Source organism: Mangifera indica, chromosome 10 (assembly GCF_011075055.1).
Source record: "Mangifera indica cultivar Alphonso chromosome 10, CATAS_Mindica_2.1, whole genome shotgun sequence".
Lineage (NCBI taxonomy): Eukaryota > Viridiplantae > Streptophyta > Magnoliopsida > Sapindales > Anacardiaceae > Mangifera > Mangifera indica.
Window position 1 is genome coordinate 6,918,786 of NC_058146.1, and position 15,245 is coordinate 6,934,030.

Consider the following 15,245-nt stretch of genomic DNA (forward strand, 5'->3'; position numbering starts at 1 on the left):
ATAAATAAAAAATTTTAAAAACAAAAGACTTAAAGGCTTCTATTTAGGCAGAAGGGCTTATGCTCTTCTATTATTTGATTTTTTTTAATTTTTATTTTTTTAAATAGTAACAGGCCAAACCGACCAATAGGCTTAATATAAAAGCCCATGATCCGGTTTGAAAAACCCATAGGCTATCGAACTAGGCCTTATCAGGGTAGGCTTTAAATTTGTATTTCAGACTGAACCTCTATTTGATGTGATCCAATTGATGTGTCTAATTATTACTCAAACCCAAACTGGAAATAATAATGTACTCAAATTAAATTTTCATTTTCAAAGATACAATTTAATTTTGTGTGTATATTTTTTATTTGTAAACAATAAATGAATGAAATGACTGTTCACGAATTGGTTGAAGAAATAAAAAAATGTATTTTGAGTGAAAGACATGTTACATTCAAGGTCAGTTAATACACTTAGAGATTTATTCTTCTTAATATAATTGATTCGACTCTAAAAAGATAATCCAATTTAAATGAGATTTTTTATTAAAAAAAAAATGTGACATTCAAGAATCGAATTGGATGGAATTAAAGAGCAAGAAATATATAACATTTATATGAAGTAATTTTGTTAACATGATTACTAACAATATCACAAAGGATGCTTCAAAATGTGAGTTCATATATACCATAGGTAAAAGTAAGGCACCCAAAAAACAAAGTATGATTCAAATCTGTCCTACCAAGATTTAAGATTTAATTTTTAATTTATTTGATGTAATAATTTAAAACCGATCACTTGACCTAAAGTCTCATTTATTTGATGTGATGGTTCAATTTCGAAAGAGATATCCAACTCAAATAACATTCATAGTTAAAAAAAAAAAACTATAATTTTGTTAAAATAATTTATACTCAATAATTTTTTAAATAATCTATATTTAAGAGAATTTTTTATTTTAATAATAAAATATTATCAATATCAAACACACCCTATCTTGAATAAAATATTATATTCAAAGCATACAAATTAATAGAAGTTGAAAAATGAATACCATATCATCACATCACATCACATCATTAGATCACCAGAATTAAAACAATTCTCTCTAAAGCAATTTCATTTTTTTAACATTATCAGGTTTGTGCCAAGTCTTAAGCCTCCAGATTTTGGGGTTATATATCATACATTACATATATTTCTGCACAAATTTTGGGGTTATAAATTATACATTTAATAAATTTATATTACATAATGCCCATTTTTATAATGTTTGTCCAAGAATGAAGCAGCCCTTTTTCTTAACCTTCCTCTCTTTTTATTAATCACCAGACACCATGCTTAAAAGCTCTTTCTCTGGCCTGATTAGCAAAGCATCTTCCTCCTCAGAATGTCATCTCTGAAGAAATGGGTTTACAACCTGAAACAAAATGCACAGTTAGAACGGCGATATGATGTTGGAGATATAGTAAAGATTCATCAGTATGCGACACAATTACAAAACTTCACAACCCCTGAATGAATGTGTTAGCTAACTTGAGAGGGAAACCAACTTTGTCACTAAAAGTATCTATCACCTAAAATGGAACACATAAAATGATTTGACATTATGGCCAGACCGCCTATGATTGACATTATAATATTATCATGCAATATCAGTTTGTTTCTATAGTTTGTATGTGTGGGATTCATCTTATGCATATGTCAACGCATCTAAACAAATGGCCTAAGTGCGGAAAATAACTAAATCTGCTTCAGTCATGGGTATTCTTCATCGGGATGTGTCTACATGGTGACAATTGCAAAATACATGGAGATCCTGACTGTCATTTATCAGTAAACATAGTAGAATATTATAAAATATGCTTGCAAAAACTGGGGCTACTCATTGGATTAGAAAATTCTGAAAACTTAATAGATTAATTGGGGAAAAATTAAATAGAAAGCCAGCAAACTAATGAATACCTTCAAAGATGAAAAGCTGAGGACAGATGCTTTGCTGAAACAATGTTTGACATTACTGTGAAAGTGAATTTGCAGCACAAGGAGCGGGTGCATTGCTGTTATTCAAAGGGCTTTCTCCATGAGTCTCCACGTAATTCTGGTTGTTTGGCTCCGTAACTACACAATCATCCGAATGATTTGATACAGATGCTTGACTAGCTCTATTATTTTCTCTAGAAACAAAATGATCTGACATACGAGATGCACTAGCAATTCCAGCATTTTCAGTCCGGACTTCAGAACCAAGAGCAGACCCAGAATTGTTGCGGGAGAATAATCTCTCTTTCCACCCTCTTGTACTTCTGGATATTGATTCTTTGTATCTTTAATTTAAAAAGTGTTGAAATTAGCAATACATTCAAAAATATATATATGTACATTTAAAAATACTTGAACTTATCAAGACTTAGTGAAAAAAGATTTTTTGTTTCATAAAAATTACCTCATAGCCACTGCATTAAATCTAGATTTAAGTGACTCTGAAAATATCTGAAAATCAGATGGTCCTGCACTATCTTGACTTTGTGGTGAGGAAAGACTTGAACTGCTTCTGTAAGCAAAAAGATAAAAAGAATTAGAGATATTAAGTGTCTGCGTTGAATAGTGGAATATAAAAAAACACACACGGAAAAAGAGAGAAGTCATAACTACCGATTATTACAGGAAACACTATGCCTATTTGTTGGCAATAAAGTAGATCCAGAAGAGGAAGAATGTTGACCAGTAAGTGTGGGATGCAGAATGTGCTGTGATGAGTCATCACCATGAGTTGGAAGTGGTGTGGACGGACTAGCTGCAGCGATTACAGCTGGCTCGGTTCCTCTGCTGGCCTGAGTCAATGAGGGAGAGACAGGACCAGAAGGCTGCGCATCAGGATGTGTGGAAAATACAAAGAAGTGTGGTCGACCATGAGCAGATGACCGACCCCTATGACCTTCCCGCCTACCAAGATGATGGGCCCTTCCCATTGCAGCAGCGGCAGTCAATTGCTGAATTATACGCTCTTCAAGATCAGCATCATTTGCACCTACAGGCAACTGCAAGGCAGTGCAAGAGAATTACATATTTTGCTTCTTGATGGGCACATCTTGTAACATGTTTTATTTATAATTTATAACAAAAGATGTTTGAACGAATACCGAAAAATGAACATACATGTTGCAATTCAAAATTGCCAAGGGCAGGATGGTGAAATATAGTGGTATTTCTTTGCGGAGCAACCCTATAGTTCCTTTCACGTTCTACCGCTTCAAGCAATTCTTGGCTGTCGCCATATGCATGTTAGAGAGTTTGATTGAAGTTACAAGGATACAGAAATTTGAAATCATATGTCAAAAACAATAATTACCTGCTAGGATCCTTCAGGCTAATGGCCTGCCAACACATTGGACATTGAGAGCTTCTCTGGCACCTATTATTCAGAAATCAGTGTTAAAATACATGTTTCCTTATATTTGGAGTAATATGTAACACCAAGAGAAAGTCTTCAATACAATTAGGCCTTAACTTCTCCCATAATTTAAGGAATGCGTAATGAAAAAAAAATTACTTCTAATTGAAAACCAAAATAAAAGAAATTATAGTGACTAAAAGAAAAGTGTAAATGCCAATAATGTACGGATACTTTCCCGCACAACGCTTGAAATATTAGAAAATCAGGAAAAGATCTGAAATTATTATGCAACCAGCAAAGTCGGCAGTTAGACAAGAAACAGCCCATACTTCTGATTGTTGTCATAAGTAAATGAATTGACTCCTTGCTCTACTAGTGTATAAGTGTGAATGAAAGATGTAAATCATAAAACAATCAACAAATTAATGAAACAAGGAGAAGAGAATATGAAATCAACTCAAGGTTCTGATTGGCCTTGTATATAAGATTTGGCCAAAGTCTCAAAAGCCATACTCAACCATCAAATCAAGAAAAAGATAAGAATATAAATGGTCTGAAAATTAAAAGGAAAGCCTGGTTTAATAAAAAATGTTGCAAGATAAACATAATAAAATATTTCACACTAAATGAATGAAACAAAAAATGGATGAACAAAGTTGACAACAGTAGTTTTTGAGAATGATGGAACCAAATGACACCCAGATGATGAGGTTATATAATTACCATAAATGTTAACAAGATAAAGTACAACAGCTTAAGATATAATTATACCATTCTAGAATGCATTGGAGGTGAAACTCATGCTTACAAGTAGTCAGCTGCAAGACAATAAACATTGTAAACATATTGTTTAGACAAGCCTCCATAAAATATTCACATATAATGATGTAGAAGTGTTTGAGACATACAATAAAAAATTTTACATAAACTGTTACAGTTCCCAAAAGATATGACACTAATCAAGAATTGTCCTATGATTTGCCATCTCATTTAATCATCTAAATGGTATTAGTCAAATTATTGTCATATACCTTATGATATAGAATTTGGGAATTTAAACTTCAATACATAGCACTATTCTTTTTATATATCGTACCGTTGAAGGGTCACTTTCCGAAAAATCCTCAAGGCATATGCTACAAGCATCATCACAGGCATCTTGTATCCCACCTTCTACAAAGGCTGCAGCTGATGTCAAATGACTATCAGGCTTCGTGTCCTCTTCCATCCCTAGAATCTTAAAAAAAATCTGAAATATATCAATTTAGCACTGCAAACTAAAATTTAATATTCCATCAAGTCTTACAAAAATAATGGATCTGCATATCAAAATATACATTACTGTAACAAGCAGAGGCAGTCGCATTCTCAAAGTAATAATTGTTTCAGCTCCTAAATTTGATACATAAACTTTTGACACATCAAATACTGAACACAAAACTTCATAAAGTTGTTAGCTCTATCAAGTCATATACTCAGTTCAACTGCTGGGTGTCAAATTTTTATGCAAAAAATGCACTGCCTTATAGGCTTCATTAACTTTTTTTGCATCAAAACAACCAAAAATGTAACAATTTCCCCGCAAATAAGAATAAAAATTTGTATTGCCAAACAAATTCAATTAGATAGGAGCATTGAACATTCCTATGAAGTGTAGGTTAGTTTCAGGTATCTTCAATGGTAAACATCACATCCTTATAACATTTCTTCATTTTACTTTCACCAAATATTTCAAATAAAGTTTAATGAAGAAAAAAACAATCTGGATTGTAGAAAACAAATATAAAGTAAAATAATCAGAATTCTATTACTGAAATCAAATCATAACTTTTGTTGCTTAAAAAAAATTTCTTTTGCAGGTCAAACACAAGCTAACAGCCTTGTGAACTTCCCATATAGCAACACAACATGCTGATTTTCACCTATAAATTCATTGAATAAATGTCTACATAACATTGGTGTAATCCCCATGTGCCAAACCAGTCCAAAACAAAGTGAGACCAACAAAAGAAAGAACTTATTAATTCCAATTGGAAAAATTTGCACATAAATTTCTTTAAAAAGAAACAAATTTTCCACATGGTCACATGCAAAGGATTCAAATTGAGCAAAAACAATATAAAACATAGAAATTTAGTAAAAATCAGATAATAAATTGATCTTAACAATCAAACACAAGACCTCAAAGAAGTAGAAAATAAAAAAAGAAGGCTTAAGATAAGAATTACCTCCAAAAAGAAAGTGGAAAAGCTCTAGAAATGGATGAATCAGAAGATCAGGCAATGCCCATGAAAGTGAAGATGAGATATGGATCAAACCTAGAGATCCAAACACAAGAAATGAAAATAAAAAATGATGAGAAAAAAAGAAAAGATTGATAATTGATAATGATGAATTGATGATTATTGTAATGACAAAAAGGCATGAACAACAACAACTTTACCTTTAATGATTCTGAGTTGTTGGGTTTTTGTTTGGTCTGTTTTTAGTTTTGGTTATTGGTTTAGTTTGGTTTGGTTTGGTTTTATATTGTGTTGTGGATGTGTTGGAAACCAAAACCACCACCACAACTCCCCTTCAGCTTCAGCTTCACCTTACCTACCCATATCAAAATGGAAGGTTAAAAGTCTACTGATTCACAGACACCCTGTATTCACTAACTGGGATTGACCAATTTGTCTCATGCTCTTCAGATTATCCACTACCTCTCTTACTGGTAAAACTAACTTTTCAGGAATTTAACAAAAAAAAACTAATAACAAACGGGATAGTTAAATAATTCGAATAAAACAAGAATGAAGTCGCAACTCGCAGATGTCGAAATCTCACATGCATATTGGATAACTATGTTCTTTTATCAATTGCCTGTTCCACTACTCTTTTTTAATGAGGTTTTTTTTATTCAACTTAATTATAATGGAAGGGTATCGTTTACCAAGAACCGGATCAAATTTTTTATTTAAAAAAATCAGAAAATAAAAAAGAACCGGTTTAAAGAGTAATTAATTTGAGTTGAATCAAATTTTTAATTAATTACTTTTAAATCGAATTTCAAATAATTATAACATTTTATTAATTTTTTTCTATTTTTTGAAAATATGTTGATAGTTTATTAATTTTTTATTAAACTTTTTAAATCCAATTTGGTTCAATTAATTAGTTTTAAAAATTAGATAAATCAATCATCGAATTAAAAAATTAGTTTTTTTATATTTTTGAGCCGGTGGTTGAATCAATCTTTTAAATAATATTTTTTATTTGGTTTTGATTAATATATTTTTGAATAATTTACAATATTAGTTTGATATTAATAATTTTTAATTTTTCCTGTTAATTTAATATATAATATTACAATTAAAAGTAAATTATTTACTCCTTTCATTGTAAATGTGAAACATAGTTGTCAGTATTATACGATACATGATACATATTTTATAAAACGATACGATATAGATAGAAAACGATATGTATTATAAAGTGTATCAAAATAATACAATACAATAAATTTATTAGACAATATAATATGTGTCCTATAATACGATATATATTATCAATATATATCGATATATTTTTTTAAAGAAAATAATGTGTAATAAAATTGTATATGAAAATTTTAAAGGTATTTGTGATATATTCTAAAATGATAATGTGTTAATTATAATTTTTTATTATTTTATTTTGAAAAAGTGTATTATACAATACGATATGGTATATGATATACGATTTGATTACTATGATATAAAATTAATAATTTATATAAATATGAGTCATACTATACATTTTCACTTTAAATATATAAATAAATACATATTTATATGTGTCATCGCATGATTGAATGTTTTTTTATCCTTAATTCAAAATTATACATATCAAATATATACTTATTTATATACTTAAAATGTATATATATAATTTTATGGTATAAATATTGAATACAATTATCATATATCTTACTATACTACAAATGTTATATTTTCAATTTAAATTAAAAACAAAAATTCTTTTCAAAATTAAAGTCCTATTTAATGCTGGCTAAAAGAATTTTCAATTATTTTGTAGAATTTTCTTTTTAAAGGTATGAGAATGAGAGGTTTGATGAAAGAAAATGAAAGCATAGAAATTTCAAAGGTTTGAGGACAATCTTGACACTACCCATCAGCACTATTTATTTAAAAAAAAAAAAAAAAAGGTAGGTTGGTCAACAAATGTGGATGCCTTATAATGGGTCACTTTCTCTTCTTCATTATTCTATAATATATTTTATTTATATATGTACCCAAAAAAAAAAATCATATTTTTAATAAATTTTATTAGATTCAAATATTATAATTGGATGTTAATATAAATTTTTATTGAAATAAAAATAAATCAATCAATAAATTACCTAATTGTGAATAGATTTTTCATAAAATACTTTTAGGTCCAATGGTAACTTTAAATTATAATTTTAGGGTTTATAAAATTTTCTTATATTAGTGATTTAACAAGCAATGGTAGAAGCTTCAAATGTTTGACAATTATGAGCAAACCATTAGAAGCAGACAAAGACTTTACATAAAGAAAATGAAGTTGGGGAATCAACTAGAGAATTTAATGAGTTGTCACCCTCAATTATGTTGATCAGTAATTGTGAAAAGTCTTAAAAATTAATTACCAAATTTCCACCAAATCTTGCTCTAATTAGGTTAGCTTTGTGTAGATCACCTATAAATTTTTGGGTTTTTTTTTTTAAATATCTTCTAAAAATTAAAAGTTTAGATGTGGTGAGTCTTCCTATATTGATTGATTAATTAATTAATTAATTGTTAGAATAAGTCAAAAGCGTCTTATTATAAGAGAATTGTGACTAAGATTGGATTTAAACCGAATTAAGTTTAAGTTTGTTCAAATTTAAACTCAGTTTAATTTGAGAAAAATTGAGTTTAAGCTCAGGTTCAAGCTCACTAAGTTCTCCTTAAAGTTACTGAAGTTTGGTTTACTTGAAAAAAGTTGAACTAGAGATCGATTATATTGTCAAGTTGAGCAAAAAAATAACTAAAACAATGTCATTTGATACATATTTGTCAAAACGATATCGTTTTAATCTATTTGTATTTATTTTTTTTAAACTCAAAAGCTAAACAAATCAAACATCTTTTAAGCTCAAGCTTGAGCTTAAAGTCGAAAATGTTAACTTTCAAACTCGAGTTCAAGCTCAAGTTTACTTGAATTGAGCGCAGTTCGGACTCATTTTATAACTCAAATAAGTTTGACTCAAATTCAAACCTACTTGTGACTCAGTTTCACCACACATTTGTATGGATTTATAACAATTGATATACATGAATCATGATTTTACTTTTTTATTTAATATGTTTCATAACGTTTATTTGTAAATTTCTTCCTATAATTATTGAGTTATCATAAATTAATGGTTAAAGTATTGGGTTAGTATGTTTATTAAATTTGTAAGTTGAAAATTGTTGACTCAAAGTCATCCAAGTTCTTATTTTAATAATCACAAATTAATATATTTGTAAGCATATTTACTAGTATTTTTACTTGAATATAGATTTAGATTAAAAGAAAATAGTTAATGCATTCAAGGGAAGAACAAAATGGAAAAGACAAAACTTAAATGAATAATTTTTAAAGATTTGGAGAAAACTCAAGCCTCCGTAATTCCTCTTAGAATCATGAGCATTAATCTTGATTAGACCAGTTATATGCATGTGAAAACTTGTATAAAAAGATTTTGAGTTTTTTCATTTTTGGGCTAAATCATTATTTTTCAAACCGAGTTTAAACCAAAAATTATGATTAACTTTCAATATCTTACCATTTAACGCATCCAAAATTATGAGTCAAGTTTCCATATATTGAGTTTTTAGCTTAAAGTTTGAGTCTTCTTATTTATTTATTTTTTTTAAATGACATTTTCAAAGGTGTAGAGGGTACTTTGTAACTTTTCAAAAGTGAAAGGGTAAACTATAGTTTTTTTTCAATTAATCGAAATTCAAGGGTTGTTTTACCTATCGAATTAGATAGAAGGCATGTTTTAGGCTTCTAAAATCCAGTCAACATAATTTGGCAACTAAAACCACGTAAGTATTATATCACATTCAGTTGATCAAATTTACTATGAACGACTAAAATTTATGATTCTAGAATTTATTTTTTTTTTTGTGTATAACAACTATATTTTCAAATTTCTCTATATAAACCCAACAAAACCATTTGAAAAGGAAAACTTGCTTGCCATAATTTTTATATTCAAGAGAGCAAAATATCATTTGAGCTTTTCCATTGCATTTTCATCTCCAATCAAACACTTGATAGACATTTGTGAATCGAAGAAAAACTTAGTTGAGGTTTGACAAATAAGAATTAATGGAATTTCTAAGAAAAAAGAGCTTGACATAGGGCAATTTGGGTCAAATCATTATTCATTATTATGTTTGCTTTTCTCAACTCTTACTTCATATATGTATATATATGTTCTTGTATTTGTAATTAATTAATTGTCATAATACTTCATATATCATGGATTTCATTTAACTAATTAAATATTAGCAAGAACTCAAATTTGTAATTCTACGGAAATGTGGTCTTTGAAGTTTTAAAACAACCTATTTCACAATTAGAGGCGCTAAATAGGCTAAGCTAGTTTGCGGTCGAGTATAGGTAAAACTTTTTTGGCTCAACCTACTTAGGCAATATGGATAATCTTAACCTATTTCACAATTAGAGGCGTTAAATAGGTTAGGCTAGTTTGCAGTCGAGTATGGGCAAAACTTTTTTGGCTAAAGTCACTTAGGCAATATGTATAATCTTAGATTATGTCAAGCCTGTGAGTTGAGTAAACTGTGCCCCAAGCTATAAGATAAGACTCATGCGTTGACCTGACACATCCAAGTATTGTAACAACTAATTTTTTTAAATGGATTAACCCATCCAATGCGACATGCTATTGTAGCAAGCTAAAATAATTAAAAAATAATTTTACATAATTAAAAAATAAATAATATATTTTTGGGCTACCATGTTAAGGGCTCATGGGAGCACAGCTTAAAAGCCTTCTGGCCTTGAGACTTTTTCAAGTCAACCCAACACAAAAACCTACCTAGTGATAGACCTTGACACAACCTAGCACATGAGTCTTAAAAAAACCCACATTAGGATTGGTTCGATATTGCCCATCCTGACCCATTGCAACCTCTATTCATCTCCATCTTAGGCCATTAAATCCATTAAAAAAAATTAAAAAATCAATTATTTTTAATATCAACCTGCATGAATAATCCGAAATTTTTGTTGCAATTTAATTCTGAGCCAATAAAAATGGGCCTAATGCTCTCATTGGCCGAATGGATTTGCCTTCACAATTATCTGTCTTGGGTCCGAGCCCAACTCAGGCCCAACAAAGCCCAAGATTTCGACTTTATAAGAAGATGGAAGCAAGCTCGAGAGCCGAGGCTAACCCAAATCCGGATCCTTCAAATATTACAAGTTTTTTTAGTTGTATAGAATTAACTAATTAGACTTGCTATTTTCTTGAATGTGTAGTTTCTTATCTTTAGCTCTTTTCTTTGCCGTTGAAGCTTGGTCCTTGTTGGGTACTCCTGCTTTTCATCTCAATGCTTGCTAAGCCTTGCTTACTTTCTTGGTTCCCTGCTTTGTGGCTCTTTTCTTTGGCCATCCCGTGGGGTTTTCTAAGGTGTTTTACTTTGGTGTTTGGTTGAAAAGTCAAGGCATGCAAAATATTTGTTACTATAATACAAAAATAATTATACAAATTATAAAGCATAATAGCCGAAGAATTTTAGAAGTGAAATAAGATGGTAGGCAGAAAAATAAAAAATATTATTAATAATTCCTAAATTAATTAAAAATTAATATTTGTAATTTTAAATATTAATATAAAATACAATAGTAACTAGGTGCTTTCAAAAAAAGTGTTGAATCTCTCAGAGTATTTTTATGAAGGAGTACGGCTTAGCTTTCATTCTAAAACCTGAAAAGGGCATTGAAACAGAGTCCAAAGTTAAACGGGTCAACTTTCAAGTGACAACACACGCAATAAATAAAAATATTGAAGTGTGTGCGTGCGTGTGTAATACATACATACACATGCAATACATACATACGTGTGTGTATATATATATATATATATATATATATATATATATATATATATGCATGATGTATGTATTAAAGCATGTAATTGAAACAAACTAAAAGATTGAAAATAATATTAAATTTTGAAAACTTACTATTTGTTAAGCTAAGACCTTTAAAAAAATTAGGAATGAAAAAATTTTAGATGATTTTATTAAACTAGTCAAAGGATAGTTTGGTTATCAATTGAGCATATTTATAATACAAATTTTAAACTATTACAACTAATAAAATTATTAGAAATTTGAATTTTCGTATGAATTATTGAGTTTTGTAGGTGAAACTTTTAAATATCTTGACATATTTTTGCAGCTTTTCAACTTTGCAGGAAGCATTTTTAAATATTGATACCTCGTGAGAAATCTTGAACATAATGCAAAACTTTGGTAGCCTTTGTATTTTTACAGAAAACACTTTTGAATATTGACACCTAATGGCAGAGAATCTCTTGGATATTTGCACCATCTTGCGGGCGTTTTTGTTTTGTAAATAACATGTGAGAAACTTTATTTGTTTTTACAAGCTTGGGGAACCTTTGTTCTTTAGTCACATATCGATCTTATCTCTTATGCTTTCACTTGTCACTTCCTTTGATCAATTTTGGAATTGATTTCACGTGCTTTTGGTTGCAGGATAGTTAGGTGGAAATCACATTTTTTGATTAATTTTGGAATTGATTTTAAACCAATGGGTAACATTTGGATGAATTTAAATGGCGAGCAATTTTCACAAATTCTCTCCGAGCTAAATATTCATCAAATCTTTTAGTATCCATTAAAGGCTTGAATTTGATTTCTTGTTTGAATAATTCTTGCACCAACATCTTGAGCCATTGTCCTTTTAAGTTATTTGTCTTGATTGGATCATTTTGAAGAGATTAGATGATCCTAAAATAGTCATCCTTATTGCTTTGGACATAATTGATTGATCAGGTTGATCTTTCATTGCTTGATTCTTCTTCATCCTTTAGTTGGGACAACAAATTTTTCAATTAAAGTTTTATTTGGCCAAAGGACTTATTCCCATCCAAAGTTGAGTATTTTTCTAAATTTTCATCTATTAACTTTAAAAAACCTAAATACTCATCTGTGGGTTGTTAAAATTAACTGAATCAGTTAAGTTTCAGTGGTAAAATTGTCATTTACTCAATAATATATTGAAAATAATAAAATATTATTTATTTATCCCTTAGGTTTAGAAAACTAATAATTACCATAAGATTAAACTTTAAAAAATTACATTTTCTCCTCTAGGGTTTCAATCTTGTCCTTCTTTCTTGGTTATTGGACTCTAGCAGAGACAGCCTTCATCCCTTCTTTCTCCTTCTGCCACCAACAACAAAGGTTGATGATGAAGAAACGTTAGCGCATGACATGAAGCAAACAAAACGAAGAAGTCGACATGTGTCTTCATCTTTATAGGCGGACGAAGACGAATCGTTTTTGTCTACTTATAGAGACAAAGATTCTCTTCGTCAGATGATCTTTGTCTAATGAAAACAGACCAATCCATGACAAATGAAATCTGGATGAGTGAAAATTTGAAAAAACACTAAACTTCAAGTGGAATAATTCCTTTGGTAAAGTTTTATTTCTTCTTTTGATTAGACTCCAGCAAAGGAAGATCAAACCATTAATTTGTCTAGTAAAAACTCATCAATTTTAGGAGTGATTGTTTTTTTCAATTGATGAGTATTTAATAAATGTAATGGAATGTTTTCCTTGGTATGGTAACATGGGAATGATAAGATTTTTCCCACCACTTGACTTTGATTTTTTTATTAATTATGGAATTTGGTGTTCGAACCAACAATATCATATTCCCATGTACATATCCATCCATGACAAATGAAATATGAATGAGAAATGAGGGGTTTGTGGAAAATGAGATTCTCTTAAGGGGCAATTGAAGTTTAATTTGAAGAAATTGAAAGACTCTTGAACATATTGTAAGAAAATTTTTTATATGAGACTAGATAGTCTCCACCATTAGACAAACAAATATGAGAATCTGAATATTGTATTTCTTTTGAAATATATCATTTAAGAGTGTCTGAATTGATCATTTTGACAAAACAATACATGAAATATCAGTATGTATAACTAGAAGAGTCAAACATTTAAAAATATTTTTAGGCTTTGAAATATTTTTGCTTCAATAAGAAGGACTGAAGACTTCCATGATGTGCAAACATGAATGAATGATAAAATTAGGGTTTTCTTTGCTTAGATAGTGTTTGAATTTATAAGAATCAAAGTCCACTAAGATGAATTCATAAAACTTTTGGATTTTTCTTAAATCACTTGAGATATAATGAAAAATCCTTTTGGAGAAGCATTTTTATTAAAACTTTTGGATCTTCATTTTGAAATTCATCTTCTATAATCAGGACAGTTATTGATGTTTCCTTTAAAAAAATATTTTTGTTTTGGCCGTAGAGTTTTTTAAGGAATCACCGCAACTTCAATTTCCTTGTTTTTTGGAAGGGTAATTTTTGTTGCCTTTACAAATCTTTAAAAAAAAAATTTTCCAATTGCCCTAGAATCTTCTCTTTTTTGACTCCAATATTTTTTGTTCCAATGATGGCTAAAACCACCTTTGAAGTTTGTTGGAAGGATTCTATTCAGGATTGAATTCTTTGTTTTTTGGAGTTTAGGGAAAAGCTTGTTAAGGTAGTGCTGTTTTGCTTTTGGTCTCTTTTCTGTTCTTCTTCTTGGGAAATAGTTTCGAACCAAGTTTTAATATTTTGGAAATTTTTTGCATAAGATGTTTTTGATTGTTTTTGGTTCGAGATGGTCTTAGATGGCATGGTTACCTCCCCTGAATAAATTTCTTGGTGAGAAAATCAAGCAAGGAATTAGCTTCTCTTTTGATGTGTTCAATTTTAAAATTGGAAATACATAAAATTAAAGGTGATTTCTTGTAGATGAAGTACAGAAGGAGTGATGATTCCACTGATAAACACCAAAAGCAAAATTGTGTTAATGGCCATTGGCCACCGTGAAAATTTTAATCGTCAAGGGAAAGAGACACTTTTGACCGAGGAGTGAGGATGTTTCCAGAGCAATCTCTTTGGCAATTTGCCTTTTGGCAGCAAAACCTGGCTTCGGGCTGGCAACGGGAAGAGACAGAGGGTATTGATATCTCCATTCTGGTCCTGTTATGAAGATGACAAATTTTTTTTTTTTTCTTAAAAAAAATCTCATCCCAATCTTTGAAGATTTTTTCATCTTCTTTTTTATTTTATCTAAGAATCCCTTTTCTATTAAGATCAAAAGCCCTAAATTTAGATTGAAATTACTACCTCTATTCTTACTTCTGTAAAAAGCATTTCTATTACATTTCAACGATAGATTTATAAGATGTAGAGAAATCAGTTCTAACATAACATGGAGTCTCAAAGCAAGTTGTGGTACAAATCAGTTCTAACTGGTTAACCTCAACACGATGGCCCCAGTGTTGTTCATTAGGGTGTCAAAATTCACCATCGAAGTCATCCATAAATGATTCAAACAACCCAATTGGCCATTTTTTAGAATAATTTGTTCCCACTCTAAATTTGACCAAACCCCACTACACACAAACAGCTAGCAAAACCAACAGTTCCACCATCAAATTTGACCAATTCAAAAGAAAATAGAGCACAAGAAATTCAAGAATTGGATTGAAATATTTTCCAGAAAGAAGTGTTTTTTTGTTTATACAG

The 15,245-nt window shown here is 29.8% G+C and overlaps 1 protein-coding gene across 7 annotated transcripts; it reads right to left on the reverse strand.

Annotated features, from left to right (window-relative positions):
* Window positions 1-1,078: 1,078 nt before the first annotated feature.
* Window positions 1,079-6,128, reverse strand: LOC123228366 (E3 ubiquitin-protein ligase RHF2A-like). 7 transcript variants are annotated; one of them, XM_044653743.1, is made up of 11 exons: window positions 5,826-6,128; window positions 5,611-5,700; window positions 4,479-4,619; window positions 4,154-4,200; window positions 3,338-3,400; window positions 3,145-3,253; window positions 2,641-3,026; window positions 2,432-2,539; window positions 2,188-2,312; window positions 1,951-2,106; window positions 1,079-1,405 (listed from the first exon to the last, which is right to left on the reverse strand). In XM_044653743.1, the coding sequence occupies exons 3-10, from the start codon at window positions 4,608-4,610 to the stop codon at window positions 2,003-2,005; spliced, it is 1,074 nt and encodes a 357-aa protein (XP_044509678.1). In that variant the 5' UTR covers window positions 4,611-4,619; window positions 5,611-5,700; window positions 5,826-6,128; the 3' UTR covers window positions 1,079-1,405; window positions 1,951-2,002. The 7 variants fall into 7 exon arrangements, with proteins under 7 accessions (XP_044509678.1, XP_044509676.1, XP_044509675.1 ...); XM_044653741.1 differs by having other exon boundaries at window positions 1,951-2,312; window positions 4,479-4,612; window positions 5,826-6,123; XM_044653740.1 differs by having other exon boundaries at window positions 1,951-2,312; window positions 5,826-6,123.
* Window positions 6,129-15,245: the final 9,117 nt, after the last annotated feature.